The sequence below is a fragment of the Odocoileus virginianus genome, chromosome 5 (assembly GCF_023699985.2).
Source record: "Odocoileus virginianus isolate 20LAN1187 ecotype Illinois chromosome 5, Ovbor_1.2, whole genome shotgun sequence".
NCBI classification, from domain to species: domain Eukaryota; kingdom Metazoa; phylum Chordata; class Mammalia; order Artiodactyla; family Cervidae; genus Odocoileus; species Odocoileus virginianus.
In genome coordinates, this window is record NC_069678.1 from 5,986,594 (window position 1) to 6,007,025 (window position 20,432).

Sequence of the window (20,432 nt, forward strand, 5' to 3'; positions counted from 1 at the left end):
TGCTGTTACCATCAGCACATGGCAAAGAATGTGACTTGACTTGGTGAAGCAGAGTATGTGTTTCTTGGAGAAAGATGAAAAAGAAGCTTTTAACATACAATCAACCCCTCTTACCTTGCACAGTATTTCTCCTATTAATCTACTTAGCTAACAGAATCACACGCAGACTTCCTGTGGGGTCAGACTTCTGCCTTATCCATACCTCCCCAGGATAAGCCCTGGTTAATTCCTTCGAAGGGGAGGGAGGCTCCAGCTGTCCCAGAGACACTTTCAGTGATAGCATCTCTAATCCCTAAGGCATAATCTATCATTACAATCTACTACTAAATAAGAGTCCAGAAAGAGATGTGTTCTCGTCAACACTGATGTTTTATTTTAACTGAGCAACTAAGGAAATGGCTAAGAGATTTTGTTTGTTTATCCAGAGACGTGTCTCATTGACAATCACTCTGCTCCCCACCCCAACGCACAGAGCAGTTTGTTTGCTCAGTCATGTCAAACTGTTACGGCCCCGTGGACTGCAGCCTACCAGGCTCTTCTGTCCATGGAATTCTCCAGGCAAGAATACTGGAGTGGGTTGCCATTTCCTTCTCCAGGGGATCTTCCTGACCCAGGGGTCAAACCCACGTCTCCTGCATCTCCTGCAATGGCAGGCGGATTCTTTACCGCTGCGCCACCCGGGGACCCCCAAAGAGCACCTTACCAAGTGCTTGAAAACTTGTTCAATCCCAATAATAACTTTGTGTGGTATTATTGTCAGCATCTTATACCTGAGGAAACTGAGACTTTGGAGGTTGAGGGACTCCCCAAAGTCAGAGTAAGTGGCAGGCAGAGCAGGGTGTGAACCCACTTTCTTGATTCAGACCCACTACGCTGCACCAGCTGAAGAACAAATGGAAGACTCTGTAGCCTAAGTATCCCTGACGCTCATTCTCACACCCCAAACTTGAACTACCAGAGCTGTGGAATCTGCCTTTGAAGCTACTTCTAGAAGTCACGACTGGACCCTGACCTTGGAGAACACAACGCAGTGTGCCCAACACTCTGGCCTGCCAAAGACAACCACTTCAAAAGGACTCCCTGTGAGAAACAATAAGCGATTTGGGAGTGATTTCCCATGTGTCTGGTCAGTCTTAGAATGAGCTGTTTAGACTAAGTCTGGAATCACTGCTCCCCAGGGCCCCACCTCAGCCAGGCCAGACCAAGGCACCTCCTCTTCTCACTGTTCCACTTTCCCCAACTGCTCTCACATCTATCACTGTCCTGCCATCTGCCAAGTCACGTGCTCCCCTGACCCCATCTATCTATTCACTGGGCCCACAGGTCAAATCCTGTGACAGCACAAATTCCACCGGCAATCAAAATTCTTTCACTGTGTGCCAATTCCTGCAGCCTGAACACTACCAGGGCCAGAAGCGGGCAGGGAACCACTCGGGGTTGGAAACAGCCCCTTGGGGGGCCAGCTATCCCTCAACTTGACCCCAGCGGGCCTAGTCTGGTTCTTAAAGGGCCCAACCATTCCCAAAGGAGAAGTGATCTCTGCAATTCCCCTGGTAACAGCAGAGCTAAACCAGATAGGAACTATTACCTGATAACCCCCGGAAGGTTTCTCATCCTCCAAGACTGAAACCCTAAACCAATGCTTCTCAAGATCTGAATGTACAGACAAGCCACCTGGGGTGCAGATTAAGTACAGATTCGCTGGCCCCACCTCCAGAGAAATAGTCTGGAGCAGAGAGACAACAGGAATCTGCCCTTTTCATCAGCACCCCAGCTGATTAGGATGCAGGAAACTGCTCAAGGCTCTCCCACCCAAATGCGGCTCAGGGAGGAGGTAGGTGGAATAACTTAGAAATTGCCCTGTTTGTGAAATGCCCTGTATACAAGCGAGGGCCTGATAATGGGAGCCGTGAGTGCAATGCTTAGCTATACAAGGTACAGTGTGGCTTCTAAAACAGCATTACGTGGATGAGGCTGGGAGCGGGACTCAGGACACTCTGCACTGGGTCCAGAACCAAGAGCTTTCCACATGCTGTCAAGTAAGGGGCCAATGGAAAGCTTCCTCTATCAACTCAGCGTGGGCTGTGCATCACGCTGGGCCTTGTTGAGGGAGCAAGACCTGTCGTACAGCTTTTGTAAAAATGACTGGTCCTGAATGACGCCCTGGGAAGGTGCCTGAGCCTGGACTACGTAGAGAAGTCCAGCAAAAGTGCTGCCACACGGCACTTTTCAGAATGCAGAGCTATGAGCCCAGCATGGCTGCCTCACTGCGTTGGTACCCGAACTTTCATCCCCAGAGTGTTAACTGCTGTGACGTCAAGGACGTGCAAAGTACCTATGGGAGAGCCCCCCGCCCCCCCACAGTGGTGAAGACCATCAGTTCACCATGTCTTAAAGAAACAGGAGACATTGAGTAGGCTACCAAACCACTGAAAGGGTCTTTCAGACACAAGAGCACTGGATGTCTTTCCAGCTCCACCTGAGTTGTCTTGATCACCTACACACCTTTGCTGGGCGGGTGTGTCAGCCACAGGAATCCTTGTATCTTTATCTCTGAGCCTGTCTCCATAGAGCATCTGCCTATACGAGTAAAGATAAGTCAGGGATGGGGGGGCAAGCAATAACACGCTGGAGGCTGGGCATCTGTCTGTACCTGCAGGTGTGTGCGTGTGCAAACGCATGTGTTTAGGCGATCCTAGAGCTGAGCTCCGGGAGGGTGCTGTAAAGTCTCTCACTCCAGTCAGAATCCCCACTGAGCCCCAGACCATTCCCACTTACGATCGGCATTTCCTGGGAAGATGATTTGGCTCTATTTCTGTTGTTTATCTATTCTATTTGGGGGAAAGCCAGCCTCACCGCTTACTCCTCCCTTTCCTTCTCTACCACCACCCACTACCTGTCCTTTCTCTCCACCGACTACAGGGCCTGGCTGGCTGCTTCCTATCGGGTGGGAGGGCCAGGCACGGCACAGACGGACTCTGAAGTGGCCTCAGAACAAAAGGATCACTCCCCCTACGCTCTGGCAGCCTCTTTTGGACAATGCATTTTACACATCAGGCCCAGGGCTGACCCTCCAGGCCTTTTTTCCCTACCAGTTACTCCTGCTGCTCTCTACCATGCATGGCCCAGGGAGAAAAGCATGGCTTGCAAAGGAGCAAGAAATGGGGCCTGACAGCTGAGGGTCCCGACCAACCTCATAACTTCAGGCAAATAATGCTCTCTCTCTGCCTCTCAGTGTTATCTATCACCTGTTGAACGGGGGGCCCCCCTCCCACTCTTTAAGGGCTGCTGTGAGGATGGGGGACCATGGCCCTGGGTCTTAACAGGCACTCTCAGACTGGTCGTGAACAGCAAGGGAAGCGGCTGCAACTGGTGCTCTAAACCCGAAGGTTAGGTGAGGTCGGCTGGAGCCTGCGTCATTTTACCAGCAGGTTAACTGGATATCCTCTGGAGAAGGCAGGTATCAAAAAACCAGACCACTAGCTTCTTTGTTGTAAAAAGTCATCTATCATCTGCTTGAACTCTGCCAGTACTCCAAAGATGATCTCAGTGTCATCAAGCATATCAAGTTCGCTGCCCTTCATTATTCCTCTCTGAGAGTTCTACGACGACTCCCAGAGAGCACAGTCCCTCTCCCTTCCTCCTCTGCCATTCAAATCGCTGAGCAAGGCAGCCTTCACAGGGACACTCCCCGCTGATACACTGCCTCTGCCGGGTCCAGGACATGCCTCTGGAGGGCTACTGTGACTGTTCAGTACCCTTTACACCCAGACAAAGGACCCCCGACACCGATTATCTACGGATTACAAGCTCCACCCCACAGTCACTATGCCGTGTCAGGGGATGCATCTCAGCGGCTGTTGTTTTTCTAAAGACACCAGGGAGCGCACCTATTAATCTCGGGTCATCATCTCTCACCCAGAGCGCTCCTGAGTAGGCATTCAGCAACATCCCTGATTAAAGTATTAAAGGTCTCAGCTTGTATTATCATTTGCCTAGCGCTTCCTGCAGGGGTCCAAGAAGGTACTCAGAGTTCTGCGTGCTGTTTTCATGGAAAGTTATAGTCTCTTAAAGCTACCACAAGAGCACTACAGTATCCATTTCTGGGGGCCCCAAGGGGCTGAGGGAACAGAGAGGAATGAGTGCTGGGAGGGGACGTGAGTGCAGATGAAGGGGGCCAGACAGGGCTTCTCCTCGGAACCCTGCAAGACATCCCGGCTCGACTTGTCTCCAGGCACCCAGAGAGCCCCAGATTCCCACTCTGCTCCTCACAGTGTGGGACGGGGAAGCTTGGCACACTCACAGGGAACTGCTTTTCCTGGTTAAGTTCAAAGATTGGATATTTTTAAACAGCTGTTTCTGGTATTTTAGAACGAATCTGATATGTTTACCCACTGATTGAAATTGGTGATTAAATTTTTCTCACCAGAGGGTTCCTGACTTTCCCAGGATCTGGGCTCTGGCCTCACTCAGCCGTACTTCTTTCTGTTTCCCAAGCTGACTAGAAAGACTTGCCTGGACTCCAACACAAGTTCATTTACTTCTTTTCCCCAGATTGTCATGATTACGTAAGAGCAATACATGGAATTTAGAAAATAATGAAAGTTTAAAACACACACACAAACTATCTGTTACCATTCATCATATCATAAGAATATATACCTATTATAATGCACAAAGTTTTGAATCTTAGTTTTTAGTAACATGGCCTTATATATATTTTCTCATGTCGTTAATCTTTGAGAGTCTTTTACATTTTTATTCTATTTGTATTTTTAATCACAAAATTTATATACTTATAAGAGATTGAACAAGTGTAGAAAGATAAAGCATCAAAGTGCCCATCAGTCACCATTCTGTGTAGACCCCTTCCCTGTGGAGGACCACGTGGGGCAGCTTGGACACTATCCTTCCAGACCTCTTTCTGCGTGTGTAGATCCATACGGACTCACAAGTAAATGAGTCAGTTAGATATATGTGGCATACTGCTGTTTCACAAAACGAAATCCTACCTACTCTGCACTCAGCTGCCTGTATGGAGGAACTGCTGAGTCAAGGAAACACCACTACCATCACCATTCCCAGCTCTCGCAGGGCTGTGACCACAAGTGGGTCTATGGACTGGGGTCACCTGGAGCCTTCAAATGTGCTGCTGAAATACCAGGGCCATCGATAGCATAAATCCAGGCACTGGTGAGTGGCCTACGATGTGTTGTGTTAAGTGCTTCACAGGCATCATCTCATTAATCCTCCCCACAGCCCCGTGAAGAGGGTGCCGCTCTACCCATTTCACAGATGAGCAGTCTAAGCTGAGTGGTCTAAGTAAGAGGCAGCACTGCAACTGTATCAACCGCACTCTTCACCGGCTGGCACTATCTCTTCATTCACTCATTCCCTCACCATTCTGCAGGTCTGTAACACAGGAGGCCCTAGGAACACCCGTGCAGATCTGTTCATTCTGTACAGAGGAGGGGAAATTTGGTATCCCCCCGCCATTACCCAGGTCAGATGTCCAAAACCCAGGCCTGTTCACTGGGAAGACGAGTCAGAGACAGAGAAATACATAAGGCACCAGGCCAAGCCTGCCAACCTGCCACTTCAGTGGATAGACCTCACAGCAAGGGCATAATGGACCATGAGTCAGCAGCTCTGGGTAAGAAGCAACAAATTAACACTTTTTCTTTTTTTAAAAACTTTCACTTAGATACTTGGTAAAGCTTTTGGGAGAACTGTCATCTCGGAGAAGTACTTAGAAATGAAAAACATTTCCACCGAAGGCAGAAACTTTAATTTAAAATCAATTGTGAGAAGTGAAGGTCATCAACGGTAATAGTGGCTATAAAATGTAAATTGGTGGTGTAGTTCCTCCCAGCGCAGGTTAAAAGGTTCTGAAAGCTCAGCTTCTCATGCACCAGTGGACTGAAACTCCAGTGCCGGCTGCTCCCCAGGGGGACTGTGAAAGTGAGTCAGGAAGCCTGAGAAACCTGCAAATTCCGCCCCCAGAGGAAAAGTGGAACAAGCAAGAGCTTACATACCCTTGTCTGTGAGATTTTTTCGAATGACTTGAATAGTAAGAATATCCAGAATACGTGGATTCGGTATCCATAGCAATGGAGGGCTTGCTCTTGCTGCAGGAGCAGGTACTATTTCTCCTTAGAGGTAGAGAGAATTTCACCTACTGGACTCCTCAGACCTCAAAGGGCCTGGGAATCAAGGAGTCACTCTTCGACTGCAACAAATTCTGGGAAAAAAGAGAAAAACAAACAAAAAAGATATCACCTTTCAAAGCCAACCTCAAGGAAGTTATATTGGAAGATAAAAGACAGTGGCAACCTCCACTCTGGGATCTCTGTGATGGAACACATCAGATGCAACGGTGTCAAATGCTCCGCTCAGGTGTCTGGGAGGGGGACAGGGGGGTGGGGGCAAGCCACACCCCACCGCAGCAGCAGTAAACCGGAATGGGGAGAGGCCTGGCCCTGGGCCATCTCCCAGACACAGCCCAGTCTGCCTGGCTTCCAGGCCTGAGACACCATGTCCAGCCCCCACTGTCAGTGTGGCGCTTACAGAGCAACACCCAGGGAAGCAGCCTGTAAGCCATTTGCTCAGTTTCCGAAAGCCAGTGGAAAAAAAAATGTTCTCAATTCTTTAATCCAGGAATGCAAACTTCTAGAATTTCTCTTTTTAAAAGAAAAACTATTATTAGCACATTGCCTATAATAGTGAAAAGCTAGAAACACTCGCAATGCTCCTCAAAAGAAGGAACTGGTAAGGGAAACATGATTCATTCACCCAAAGAAATATCATTGTTGCTGCTGTTTAGTCGCTAAGTCACATCTGACTCTTCTGCGACTCCACGGACTATAGTCCCCCACGCTCCTCTGTCCATGGCATTTCCCAGGCAAGACTACTGGAGTGGGCTGCCATTTCCTTCTCCAGGGAATCTTCCCAAACTAGGAAACAAACCCGCATCTCCTGCACTGGCAGGCGGGTTCTTTACCACTGAGACCCCAGGGAAACCCAAAGAAATATCACAGAGCTGTGTAGAATGATATTACAAAGAATGGAAGTTTGTGTGATCTAGTGATAAATTTTAAAAGCAGGCTACAGGATTTCCCTAGCGGTGGCTAGGACTCCACACTCCCAACACAGGAGGCCCAGGTTCACTTGCTGGTTGGGGAACTAAGATCCCACATGCCGCAATTCAAGATCCATTGTGCCACAAATGAGACTCAATGCAGCCAAATACATTTTTTAAGAAAAAATTAAAAAAGCAGGCTACAGAGAGCATTGTAGACAGACACCGAAATCTACACTTCAGTTACAATCACAGAGGATGAGATGGTTAGACAGCATCACTGACTCAATGAACATGAACTTGAGCAAACTCCAGGAGAGAGTGAAGGACAGAGAAACCTGGTATGCTGCAGTCCATGGGGTCACAAAGAGTCAGACACGACTGAGCGACTGGATGACAAGAAGACTGCTTGTGTAAGGACGAGGATGAGGGAACATCAGAAAATGAAAGCAGGTGATTTGTTTGTTGCAGGTTCCTGGGTCTTTTGCCATACTTTCCTTAGACACTGCTATGCAATAAAAAAAAATTGGAAACATTTCCAAGTACATTCCTGAGCCCCACATGTTAAGAACCTTTACTTCAAGAGAAAAAGGAGCTCTGCACCCCTCATCCCAGAGCTGGTCTCCGCCCCTTGGGGCTCCTCCTTCCAGTAACCCTCGTGAGTTGACAATGCAAACAGAGCCAGTGAGGTAAGTGTCAGAAAAAAACAAAGAGTGCAAATACCATCACTACCCTCAGCTGGGGGGGCTTCCCTTGTGGCTCAGCTGGTAAAGAATCCTCCTGCAATGCAGGAGACCTGGGTTTGACCCCTGGGTTGGGAAGATCCCCAGGAGGAGGGCATGGCAACCCACTCCAGTATTCTCGCCTGGAGATTCCCCATGGACAGAGGAGCCCGGTGGGCTACAGTCCATGGGGTCACAAAGATTCGGACATGACTGAGCAACTAAACACAGCACAGCACAGCACCCTCAGCTGGGCAGAGGCCAAAGCTCCTCAGGAATGACCTGCCACTCTGGAGGGAACTACTTGAGGACCACCACTGGCCAACAAATCTCAAGCCTCAGGAACACCTACGTGGTGTCTGCCCTCGTCATTCATCCCCTCGGGTCTGTCACTAGGGCTAGCCTCCCTCAGCCTGACATCCTGACATCATTTCATGTCTGCTCTCCTACGTGAGTCCAAAGGGAACAGTGAGAAACCTGGGGTCTAGCCAGAGCTCCTCACTGTCAAATACAGCCTGGGATAAGTCACTTGCCTTCTTGAGCCTTGGTTTCCTCATCTGTCAAATGGGGATAAATCCACCAGGCACAGACTTCACAAGGTTGATCTGGAGATATAAGCTGATGCAGTATTGGGAGCTGGGTTCCAATCCCAGGTTTTACTCACCTATGAGACACACGACCTCAGCTGAACTGTTAAACCTCTCTTAACCCACATTGGGCTTCCCAGGTGGTACTAGTGGTAAAGAACCCGTCTGCCAATGCACGAGACATAAGAGATGTGGGTTTGATCCCTGGGTTGGGAAGATGCCCTGGAGAAGGGCATGGCAATCCACTCCAGTATTCTTGCCTGGAGAATCCCATGAACAGAGGAGACTTGCGGGCTAGAGTCCATGGGGTCACAAAGAGTCAGACATGATTGAAGTGACTTAGCATGCACAGAGAAACCCGCACCTGTATAATGTGAATAAAAGGGCTCATGCGAGAAACAAATAAGCTACAACTGTGACTGCACCCAGAACCACACCGATGCACCAGATAAAGGGCAGTTGCGGTTCTCAGGACTCCTATGACCAGTCCTCAACCCAGCAGCTCTCCATGTCTCTCTCAGTAAGAGAAAGGCTGGGAAAGGAGCAGGCCAGAGTGAGTACCTGTGCTCACCTGCCCAGCCGAGGCTCACCCGCAGCCAGACAGCGCTGGGTCCACATCCCAGGAAAGTCAAAGTGGAAATAAAGTGGCCTATTTTGTGAGGTGATTGTAAAGAATCAGTGTGGGGGGAAAAAACCCCACTGTGGGCATTTAAAAAATACTTTTGCTCTTGGACCTACCCCTACTTTTGCAGAAGACGTCAAGAATCAGCTCCCCTTTTTTTCTCCCTACTCTGCCTCTCAGCAGGTTCAGTAACAATTTCGACGAGCTTTCAGCACCTCAGACTCTCACTTCCTTTCTGCTTCCTTGCTGCTTGTTCTGCTTCATACCTGCCAGACATCAGCCTTAAAAGGTGAGCCAAAATCTCTAGACCTGCCCTTGAACAAGCCTCTTTCCCCAAAGGCCTTTCACCCAGCTCTCTGTTAACCTGCAGGTTCTCATACCAGGCTGCTTGGCCCAGAAACCTGACTGCCATCTCCTACATCCAGTACTGACCATCCACAATGTCTATGCTTTTTTTTTTTGCCCTTCAACCGATAACTCTCGAGTCTCCTTTCCATGTCAGCTTCTAGCTATTTCCGGCTAAATGCTGCAGAGGTGTCTCAGAGGCAGGCACCCCAGGCTCCAAAGACCTGGGCTGATCCTATTCACATTTCCTTGCCATGACAGTGTGACAGATGCTTTCCTCTGTGAATTTACCTCCCCTCGGTAAAAAGAAAAAAAAGAGAGACTTAATGCAGTCTCTTCCTAGGGTTGTTGTAAGCATCAATTTACAATTTATTTTGGAACCTCCCAAAATAAAGTCTCTGGCACATGCTAACCCAAGTTTTATTCCCCTTGCCCTTCTGCAAAGGGAAGTCATCTTTCATCCTCATTAAAACCTCCAGCCATCCAGTAAAGCAACTCTGGGCATGTCCCTCAGAGGAAATCATGGGCTCCCGAGTGCTCTTAGGGGGAGGGCTTCTCCTCCAGTCTACCAGCTGCCCTTGTCTGGTTCCTTTCCAGGCAATTCCTGCCTATACTTATCAAAGGGGTGATCTGTAGATCCTGCCATCCCCTCCCTCTTGTCACCCCAATTCTCCATCCTCAACACTCCACTGAAACAGCTCTAAGTTGGCCACAGATTATTGCTGTTGTTCAGTCACTAAGTTGTGTCCAGCTCTTTGTGACCCCATGGACTGTGTAGCGTGCCAGGCTCCTCTGCCCTCCACTATCTCCCTGAGTTTGCTCAAATTCATGTCCACTGAGTCGGTGATGCTATCCGTGATGCCACAGTTTGCCATGAGCCAGATCCAAAGGTCCCCTCCTTGTCCTCCTTCCCCCGGACCTTCTTATGCCATGTATTCATTCATCCGCCTCCATGTTTAGTGGGGCCAGGAGAGACCTACTAGGTGATGCTGGGGCACGGCAATGACAGCAGTCTGTAGCACATGGCTGCCCTCACGGAGCTCTCTGCTGCCTGTCCTCCTCCAACGTGACAGTGTTTATGCTACTACTTCTCCCATGCTCCTTCCCCTCTCCCCCATCATCCCTTAAGTCTCAAAACTTGCCCATTATGGGACTTCCCTGCTGATCCAGTGGTTAAAATTCTGAGTTTCCAATGCAGGGAGCTCAGGTTCAATACCTGGTCAAGGAACAAAGATCCCATATGCTACAGGGCACGGCCAAAAAAAAAAAAATCTCTCCCATTATTCTCCTCCATCTATGGATTTACTCTAGGATAAGCTCCTGGGATACACTGAACATAAGAGGTACCCAACAGATACTTACTGAAAGGATAAATCCCCAGTGCACATTTCCTACTTGTGTTTTCCAGGTGGTGCAGAAGTAAAGAATCCCCCTGCCAATGCAGAAGACTCGGGTTTAATTCCCAGGGCCGGGAAGAACCCCTGGAGTAGGAAATGGTAACCCACTCTAGTATTCTCGCCTGGACAGAGAAGCCTGGTGGGGTACAGCTTATGGGGTCACAAAGAGTTGGACACAACTCAGCAACTGAGCACACACACACTCGCATTTCCTACTTAGATCCCTTTTGCTCCACTTGGAATTATCATCACCCCCAAGATGCTCTCCAGTGCTCCAGCCTATTCTTTTCAATTTCCTTCACTGGAGTTATACAGTCACCCTACTGACCCTATAGAGCCAACCCGGCACCATTTTATAACTTTCTCTCCCTCTCATCCCACATATTTCACTGTCACTAACTGCCCTCTGTCCCCTGGGACCCACCCTTCACTCTTCTGGTTCTCAGCCACCTGCTTCCTCCAGGCTCTGGGGACACAGGGTTAAACTATTACAAAGCCTGCAGGTTTCCTCACAGAATCCAGGCTCTTCAGAGCTCGGGCCCCTTCGACATCACAGTTTCTATCCGAGCTATCAATTTTTTTCAAGATCTCAGTGAGGATTAAGAAGCAGCAGCCAAAGGCAAACTGACAAAATCCAGAATGAACTCATTTCAAAAGCCAACATAAGAGCTTCAGTATGGTTAACAGAAAAACACATCCTGAAGTTTATCTTTGTAGCAACGCATTCAGAAGATAGTTCCCTTGTATGCACAAGAAATTAGCAGACCTCAGATAAGGTCAGAGGGGGACGCCTTATCGGGAAGATAAAGTAATGAAAAGGGATCGGGTTCCCTGGGTAATAAACCGATAGGCTGTGCTCGAGCCTGAATGGGATAGGGTCATAAAAGGTGTAAATGTGGATCCTGGAATGCAGAACTGTCCCTCGTCATGCTGACCCCTGACAAGACCCTGACTGGGCAGCAGCCAGAGCGATCTCTCAGGTCACAATGTGGACGTTTCCCTGCTTGAAACCCTTCGTTGGTATTCTGCGACGCTTCGAATAAAACACAAAACCTTTCACTTGGTCGGCCAGGCCCTGCCCATATCTCCAGCTTGGACTTCCTTCTCTAAGGTCCTCTAAGGCAGCAGTCCGCAATCCTTTTGGCACCAGGGACTGGTTTCATGGAAGACAAGCTTTCCATGGAACTGGGGGGAGGGTTGCTTGTGGGATGGTTCAAGCACACGATGTCTATGGTGCAGATTATTTCTATTATTATTTCACATTAGACTCTATTACATCAGCTCCAACTCAGGTCATCAGGCATTAGACCCCAGGTGCCAGGGACCCCTCCTCTAAGGCACCATGCCTTTCTGCAGCCTCGGTGTATCCACTCTACTGACTCTTCAACCTCATTCCACCCAGTTCCTACCCATCCCTCTCAAATGAAATACAGCTTCTTTCAAGAAGCCTTTCCTGATCCTCCAGTCTCAGCTCCCTGCACTTCTTGACATCCCGGTTTTCAGATACACGGGGACTGGCTCCTGGAGAGACAGGAAGCTCCACAAGGGCGGCGCCTCTTTCACGACTGTCTCTTCAACCCCTGGAGCACACCAAGCGCTCAGTAACGCACGCTGAGCAAAGGAAGGGTTCTGGTGGCAAGATATTAAGATGTGGAGGCCACAGACTCGTGCAGAAGAAACCTTAGAGATCATCTATTTTAAATCCTCAATTTTACAACAGAGGGAAAAGATGCAGAGATTAGATTCCACAGTGACAGCTGAACCACTGAGAGTGGAGGTGCCCTGCTGCTCACAACAAGTCTCTCTCACCGGCAAAAGTTATATTCCAGATACACTGAGTAAGAATCGGCATTAGTTCTCTGCCTCCCCCTCCTGTCACTTATCCCTTCCGGGAACTGGAGGCAAATGACAGGATAGGGCTCAGAGCTCATCAAGTCACATCTCAGGGGGGGCAGGAGGGCAGCATTTTAATCTGGAATTCCCTGGCAACAGCAGCAGAGAATCTTCTTCACCACCCTTTCTTAAAAGCAAAATGCGGATCAGTGGCTTCAAAGAGAATGTGTGTGTCCACCCATTCAGTCATGTCTGACTCTTTGCAACCACATGGACTGTAGCCTACCAGGCTCCACTGTCCATGGCAAGAATATTGGAGTGGGTTTGCCATCTCCTACTCCGTGGGATCTTCTGGACCCAGGCATAGAAACCTGAGTCTCTCACGTCTCCTGCATGGGCAGACTCAGGAGAAAGTGAGTCTGAGTCCATCTCCTGCATGGGATACTTTATCTGCCCCTAAAGCCATGTTCACTTACATAAAATATACGTGACTCTTACTTAAAAGGAAAACAGTGTTCAGAAAATCACAAGAGGGAAATAATATGCTATGGTAATGACTGGTAAACATAAGCTAACCTTCTCAGAAAAGGAAATTATAAAAACATCAACAGCTCTGCCTAGAGCTATTAAGTAATAAACTGAACTTGGGTTTGGATGGTTACCTTGCAAGGGGTACAAAGACACACGCTGAATTTAAAAAGCCATTCCACTCCTTCTGCACTGGATGTATTTCCAAGGGAAAGAGATTTCTGCTGTAACTGTGTTTACATATACTGTGTGCATTACTTTGAATATTTTGTTTTTATCATATACAGAATTCTAAAGGATTTATGGCATTTATAATTTTTATTGTTTTCAAGCTAACATTTTTCTCAAGGTACCCATTTTTAATTACTCAAGAGGAAAAGGGTAATTTAGATATTTTGTTGAGTCAACTTTTCTTTTACAGAGGATAAGCCATGAGCATACGTTCTGCAGTTAGATCGTTACTGCTCAAATTCTGGCTCTGTTCCTTATCAGCTATGTGACCTCAGATTAAGTTACTTAACCTTTCTGTCCCTGTTTCCCTAATTATAACAATAGCATTACATTTTGCTTACCTTATAGGCTCAAGGTGGGTTAAATGAGATCATTCGTAATCTTTCAGACTAGTGCCTGGCACAGGATAGGTATTCAGTTCAGTTCAGTTGAGTCGCTCAGTTGTGTCCGACTTTCTGCGACCCCATGAATCGCAGCACTACTTAGTAAATCTAAATTCCTTCCATTGGAAAGAAAAGTTTTATAAGGCACATGACTTACATATCATTTTCATTAAACTTATGTATATGTTTTTGGTCCATTTGAGTCTACCTTTAGCGTTAGCACTCAGTCGTGTCCGACTGCTTGCGACCTTATGGACAGTAGTCCACCAGGCTCCTTTATGGGAATTCTCCAGGTAAGAATACTGGAGTGGGTTGCCATTCCCTTCTCCATGGAATTTTCCCAACCCAGGGATCGAACTCAGGTCTCCTGTATTGCAGGCAGACTCTCTACCATCTGAGCCATCTACCTTTAATGGACACCATTAGCTACAGTTGACTGCTTTATTGATTTCCATTCTGTTCCTTGCAGGTCTTCTTTTACTGTTCCCAGGTTGGAAGTGAACATCAGAGAAAACTGTGTATTTTATCAGGTTTATCTGGAGGAACTCACAGTTGTAAGGGAGGGTAGGAAGAAGTATTTTACTGAACTTGTGGTCAATAAACCATAACACATCATCCAGGTCACCGATGTGGGAATCGGAGGGACTGGTGTATTTGCAACAAACCCAGTGATTCTTCATCACAACAGGGCTCTTACAAAAGAGTGATTCTGGGCCACTATTCACAAGGAAAGAAAATGTCAACCTCACTTTACCTATCTTGCCAATGATTTCAACTCCCCTTCTTCAAATAATTGCTCTTGGCTCCAGTCATCAATTCCCTCTGAAACACTCCCAGCAGCTGGGTATAAATTTCTGCAGAGCTGTGAATGGTTGATATGTCTGGAATTCTTACGATGCTTTTTTGTTTTCAAGTGACCCCCTTGTCCCCTGCCAGATTTTTAAGCTTCAGGAAAATACATTTCATAAGCATTTACTACCTCCTCTGTAAATCCAGTGGTGCCAGGTCCAGTGACTGCTATCCAATAAGTGGGATTCAGAAGGGACTGGATTCAGTGGGATGGAAACACACTGTGGCAGAACACACATGTACCTTTTCATCAGACTTCAGGTGGGACCAAAGCCACGACCAGAAACACGGGCCAGCCCCATGTCCACCTAATCCTGTCGTGTCCACCTTCTGGAAAATGGCATAGAACGAGGCTCTAATCATATACCCACACCCAGCTAGTCCCCTAACCACAGCTAGTTCACTTTATAGAGAGAAGAGGGCCATAAATAATCGAATGGCTTAAAGTTAGTCGAGTGCCTCTGATGTGTCAGAAACTGCTTTCAGTCATTTGTATATGATATTTCACTTAATCCTCAGAACAAGACTTATATGGGAGAAAAAAATATTAATTTTCTGTTACAGTTAAGAAAACCAAGGTCACACACCTGGTAAATGCTGGAGCCGGGCCTTGAACTTTTAAGAGTCTAACTCCAGAACCTGCACTCTTAACTATAGAAACTATACAGCAACGTAGCAATTTTCAGAATTGCTTATTTTCAGAGAGGAGGGTAGGCAACAATCATAAACTGTCCCAAACCACACATAACCTACAAAGATTTCTGCAATTTCAACTCCTATTCACAGGTTCAGGGTCTCAAGTACTGTGGAAGGTACAGGAGAAAAGAACACAAAGGTGGAAACTGCCTTTTCAAATACAATCTGATAGGCGCCTGTGCAAACCAACTCCTCTGAGGTCTGGAGTCACGAGGGGGCGTGTGTGTGTGTATTGGGGGATGGAGAGTACCTTCCTCATTCAACACTTGTTCAGTCTCCAGTGGGACCAGGGTGACAAGGCATTGTGGTCTTGTCAGGACACTTTCCTTTATGGTCTCATCCTTTTGCTCAAATACACAAGGCAATAAAACATGTACTGCCTGGCAAGCCGTCCTTACAAATATGCCATTCTCAAAATTCTCCCATTTTACTTACAAATTAAGTTGCAGCCAAGCCACACTGCCAACACTGTAACAGTGAAAATTTCACACTAGCTGTTTCACTAATTATATTGAGAGATACCAAAGTCTGGGAATGCTAAAAGCTCATGGGGTAGGTGAAAAGTGTTATTTCTTTGAACTGGAGAATAAACAGTTTCCTCCCACAAATCAAAGCCCCAACTATATCACATTGATTTAATTCAACTCTAAAAACTCTAATTAGTGGTTTCATAAAATGACTAATTACATCTCCCTGGATTCAGACAGTTTCTGCCATCTCACTTAAAGAGCCTAGGAGCTGTGTAATCAAACAACCCACCCACTGGAAGGAGAATGCTAATTAGCATTGTTGATTGGTGACACAAGTTATAATATTTTTCCAGCAACCTTGTAAAATTTATAAACACATCAGTGAAAACGCCAGATTCTTTACAGCTTGCTAGCTTTTGGAATAAGTGTCTAAAAATACAAGCATTTCCAACCACAGCCCCCTCAAAGAGGTTTAACAAAATGCACGTGTCAGCCACACAATCATCATCATAAAACGCTCTAACGTCTCTTCACGAGCAGCTAAACGAGCTCACAACACTTTCTCGGGTGGGCCTTTTACCTGATTTGAAGCTGTGAAAACTGAGCCACGGATTTCTCTGCTCCAAGTCTCACTAGCTCATCTCCCAGCCGCCAGGCCGCGGCTCCGCCCCACTCCTGCCTCCGCCACCGACGCGTTTAAATTTTTATAAAGCTTCACACTTCTCTGGACGCGTTTGCTTGGGGGCAGTTCAAAGCCTGTAGGAGGAAATGTGGTCCTGCCCGTGGCGAAGGCTGCCCCGGTGCGGTGAGATCGCCTCCAACCCGGACGCCTCGGGCAGAGACTCGCCGGACACCTCCTGCTCCACCCCGGCGTTTTTGAAAGTAAACTCCTACCTGCCTGTTGCGCTCTCCGAAGCGCAACCGGACTCGCGCCCCCGCCTCCCCCCGGCCTCCTGGGCCGGTTCCATTCTGTAAGCGAGGTGGAAACACAGGCCAGCTCTGTGCTGATTTCTGGCCCTGGGTCGGGCGGGCCCCCGGGCGCGGGAGGTTCCCGGGTCGAGCTCCACAGCGGGGTGGGAACCACGGAGCGCGCCTCGCTCCCGGGGAGCGCAGGGCGCCCCGGCCCCCGCCTCGCACAGCGGGTCCCTCCGCCCGGGTGCTTGTACCAATGCTCGGCCACTCCCTGCCGGCCGGGACGCGCACCCCAAAGTACAGCCTGGGGAGAAGGGAGCGTCCGAGGCGTGGGGAGGGGATGCCCGGACCGAGGAAGTGGGGTGCGCCGGGAGCGGAGCGGGAGGGGCGCACCACGCGCGGATGGGAGAGGACTGGGGTCCCGGGAAGCACGGCTCGCGCTGCGGTCCGTGGGAGGGGAGGGGGCTCCCGGCCAGAGGCAGGGGGAGGGCAGTGAACCGCGGTCGGAGTCCCGGGTGGGGCTGCGGGAGGAGGACGCAGGGGCTAGCGGGGTCCCAGGCTGGGGTGGGGGCGTCTTGCCACGGAAGGTCTGCACCCCGCCCCTGCCGCTCAGCCGCGGCCGGCCTCCGGCGGGACTCACCTCCGCGCCGGCCGTGCGGGCGCCGCGGCCCGCAGTCTCGGCTCGCAGCGGCCCCGGCTCTGCGGCCTGCGCTGGGCTCCTGTAGAGGCAGAGCCCCGCCGCCGCCGCCGCCGCCGCACTGCTGCTTTCCGCTTCCTGTCCCGGCGCCGCCCCGCAGCCCGAGCCCAGCCCTGCGAGCCCGGCGCGGCCGCGAGCCAAGAGCAGCGAGCGCGGCCGGCCGCGCCGCGGGCCCAGCCCACCTGCCGCGGAGGGCGGGGTCGGGCCGGCGTCTCCCCAGCCCACGGGAGTCTGGCGCCCCGAACACACACACGCACACACACACACGCACACACCCTCGCGCAGGCACACTCGTTCCCACACAGACCCCAGGGGCTGACCACACACACACACTCACACATCACAGACTCATGGTCAGAGATTGACCCCTACCCACTTGCTCAAGGGTTTGCCTGATTGGTCCGAGGGTAAAGAATCCGCCTGCAATGAGGGAGAGCTGGGTTCGATCCCTGGATTGGGAAGATCCCCTGGAGTAGGGCATGGCCACCCACTCCAGTATTCTTGTCTGGAGAATCCTCATGGACAGAGGAGCCTGGCAGGCTACAGTCCATGGAGTCGCAGAGAGTCGAACTGAACAACTAAACACAGCAGTTGCTCAAGCTCACACCCTCACGCACACACCGAGTCACAATCATACACAGACGTTCAAGCCCATTTGTGCACACTGGAGCCCTAACACACATATATTTGCATAGCAGCCCAGGGACTAAACCGCCCCTCTCCACACACATATACACACTTAAATACACATATTCCAAGAATTAGCCCACAAATATCCATATATGCATACATCTCAAACAACATACACACTCACACTTAAACTCACACACAGCCCAGGAAATAACCCCACATGTAACCATACACACCCAGACCCCCATGGGCCCCCAAAGCTAACTCTACCCCTCCTCCTCCATTTAAGAGTGGTAACTGCCCCCCAACCCCAGTCCCCTAGAAACTACTAGAAGAGCACACCTCTGAAGGCAGGCAGCCCCAGGTTCCAATCCTGATTCAACCAGGTCTGTTTCTGTCTAAGTCTTTGTTTCCCTGTCTGAAAAGCAGAGAAGATGATAAAGCCAGCCTTGCAGGAGAGTGGTAAGGGTTATGAAAAGTGGCTGGTCCCTGGGGGCACTACACAGTTGCCAACTATTCAGAGGAACATTTACAGTCTTACTTAGTTGTCTGGTGTGGGTCGATAGGGTCAGGGAATCCATGTGGAGAGTCCAGAATCTGGCTGGGACCCGCAGCAGTTTACATGGCAGTGCTCGCCAGTAGAGATGGTGTATAACGAAGCAGTGTGGGCAATTGGATGGTGAAACACACGCATGCTGAACTAGCCTCAGTTATGGAACTTTAGCCTCTAAAGCCCTCACTCTCCTCTCACCAGCTCTTCCCCATCCTCCCCAACCCCCTTTCTCTCTCCTATATATATTTCTTGAAGACATAATATGTTCCATGTAGGTGATCTTCACACAGCCCCACCAGCCCTAATGCTCACTCTAAGGGGTGTAAGGCATCAACCACCGCCCCTCCCCCCCACCCCGCAACCTCCTACCTGTCTCCTGAGGGCAGCCAGCTTCCTAGGGGTAAAGCCTGTTGTCTCTCCACCTGAATCAGTGCTTAGGGGCAGAAATGTATATAGCTTTGTAAAAACATGTCTCTTTCATCTTTAAAATGTAGACCCTTCAAAGTTGCCACAGGCCAGGGATCTCCAATTCTAGTTATGATACACCTGAATAGCCCCCATGTGAGCTACAGATCCTCAGTGGGTTCCCATGAGAAGCGATTTTAATTCACATTGGTGTATTATGTCTAGCTACCTTACCATGCGGATGCTTTTGTGGCAAAGAGGGGTAGTGCAAAATAAACACTTTTTAAAGATAAATTCACCTATAAATGCCATCTACTGCTTGTTTTTATCTAACAATCTCAAGTATTCGAGTTGAAAAAATTCTCAGGAACTGAATTTTCTGTGTAACCCAGCTCCCATTATCTGTTACAAAGTGGGTCAGCCATATCCTAGGGTTTGGTTAGCAGGCTTATTCAGCTCTTGCCTAGACTCGGGTGCTCCAGCTTAGCCTTAATCATTAAAAAAAAAAAAAAAGGTAATATTGGGGACTCAATCTGCCACTTCTTGGTCTTATTATTTACACCAAACTCATTTGGGGAATTGGGGTTCTATGTACTGGGTGCTCTCAAAACAACAGCGTGACTGTAATTCCACAATCATGCATATGTATCTCCATTCCTGCTCACTCTTGCAAACCCTAGAATTCTACCCAAGAAAGTTTTTCCTGTCTACCAATGCTATCTCTTACACAAAGCCTTCTCCAGTTCTCCCAACCAGAAAGTATTTTCTTTCCCTCATTAGAATTCTCCGGATTTTTATGTTCACCTTCTACCTTGTATTGGTTATTTTACTCACTCCTCAATAATGTGTAAGTGCTGTCTTTATCTCTTTCCTATCAGATGTTTGCTCACAGTAGTCATTTTGAAAAATACTTAGCAAATGAATGAACAACTATAAAATAACACTTGCCGTGGGAAATTAATAATCTAATCAGGGAATAATCTAATTGGAAAGTTATGGCATGTGCACATAAAGATTGTTGTTGTTGAGTCACCAAGTTTTGTCTGACTCTTTTGCAACCTCATGGGCTGCAGTCTGCCAGGCTCCTCTGTCCACTGGATTTCCCAGGCAAGAATACTGGAGTGGGTAACCCTTTCCTTCTCCAGGGCATCTTCCTCACTTAAGGATGGAACCTGAGTCTCCTGCATTAGCAGGCAGATTCTTTACCACTGAGCCACATGAGAAGCCTAAACATAAAGATAATTAACAACAAAAGAATATGTAAAATGCATTATTGGAACACTTTTTAAGAAATCACTTATTCAGCCTCAAGAATTCTGAATAAACTTGAAAAACAGGAGTTAAGTGAGAAAGGCTTGTGATCAACCAAGTAGATTGCATAAAGTTATGCTTTAAAACAGATAGACTTTATACATAAGATTGTCTCTTTCCTTTACTTAGACACTGTTTATGTGTAGTTCACAAATATTTCTAATAAACTTCATTGTCTGATTC

General features: G+C 48.5%; 1 protein-coding gene across 2 annotated transcripts in view; it reads right to left on the bottom strand.

The window, feature by feature from the left end:
- VANGL1 (VANGL planar cell polarity protein 1) overlaps positions 1 to 17,421 on the bottom strand; it is a 54,350-nt gene extending 36,929 nt beyond the window's left edge. The window contains exons 1-2 of one of the 2 annotated variants that reach the window (XM_070467253.1): positions 17,294 to 17,421; positions 6,036 to 6,241 (exon numbers count right to left, since the gene is read on the bottom strand). In XM_070467253.1, the coding sequence (XP_070323354.1) occupies positions 6,036 to 6,106 (71 nt within the window). In that variant the 5' untranslated portion in view covers positions 6,107 to 6,241; positions 17,294 to 17,421. Of the gene's footprint in view, positions 1 to 6,035; positions 6,242 to 16,321; positions 16,463 to 17,293 lie in introns of those variants that run through there. The other variant, XM_020900927.2, reaches the window with a different exon arrangement.
- Between the last annotated feature and the right edge of the window lie 3,011 nt (positions 17,422 to 20,432).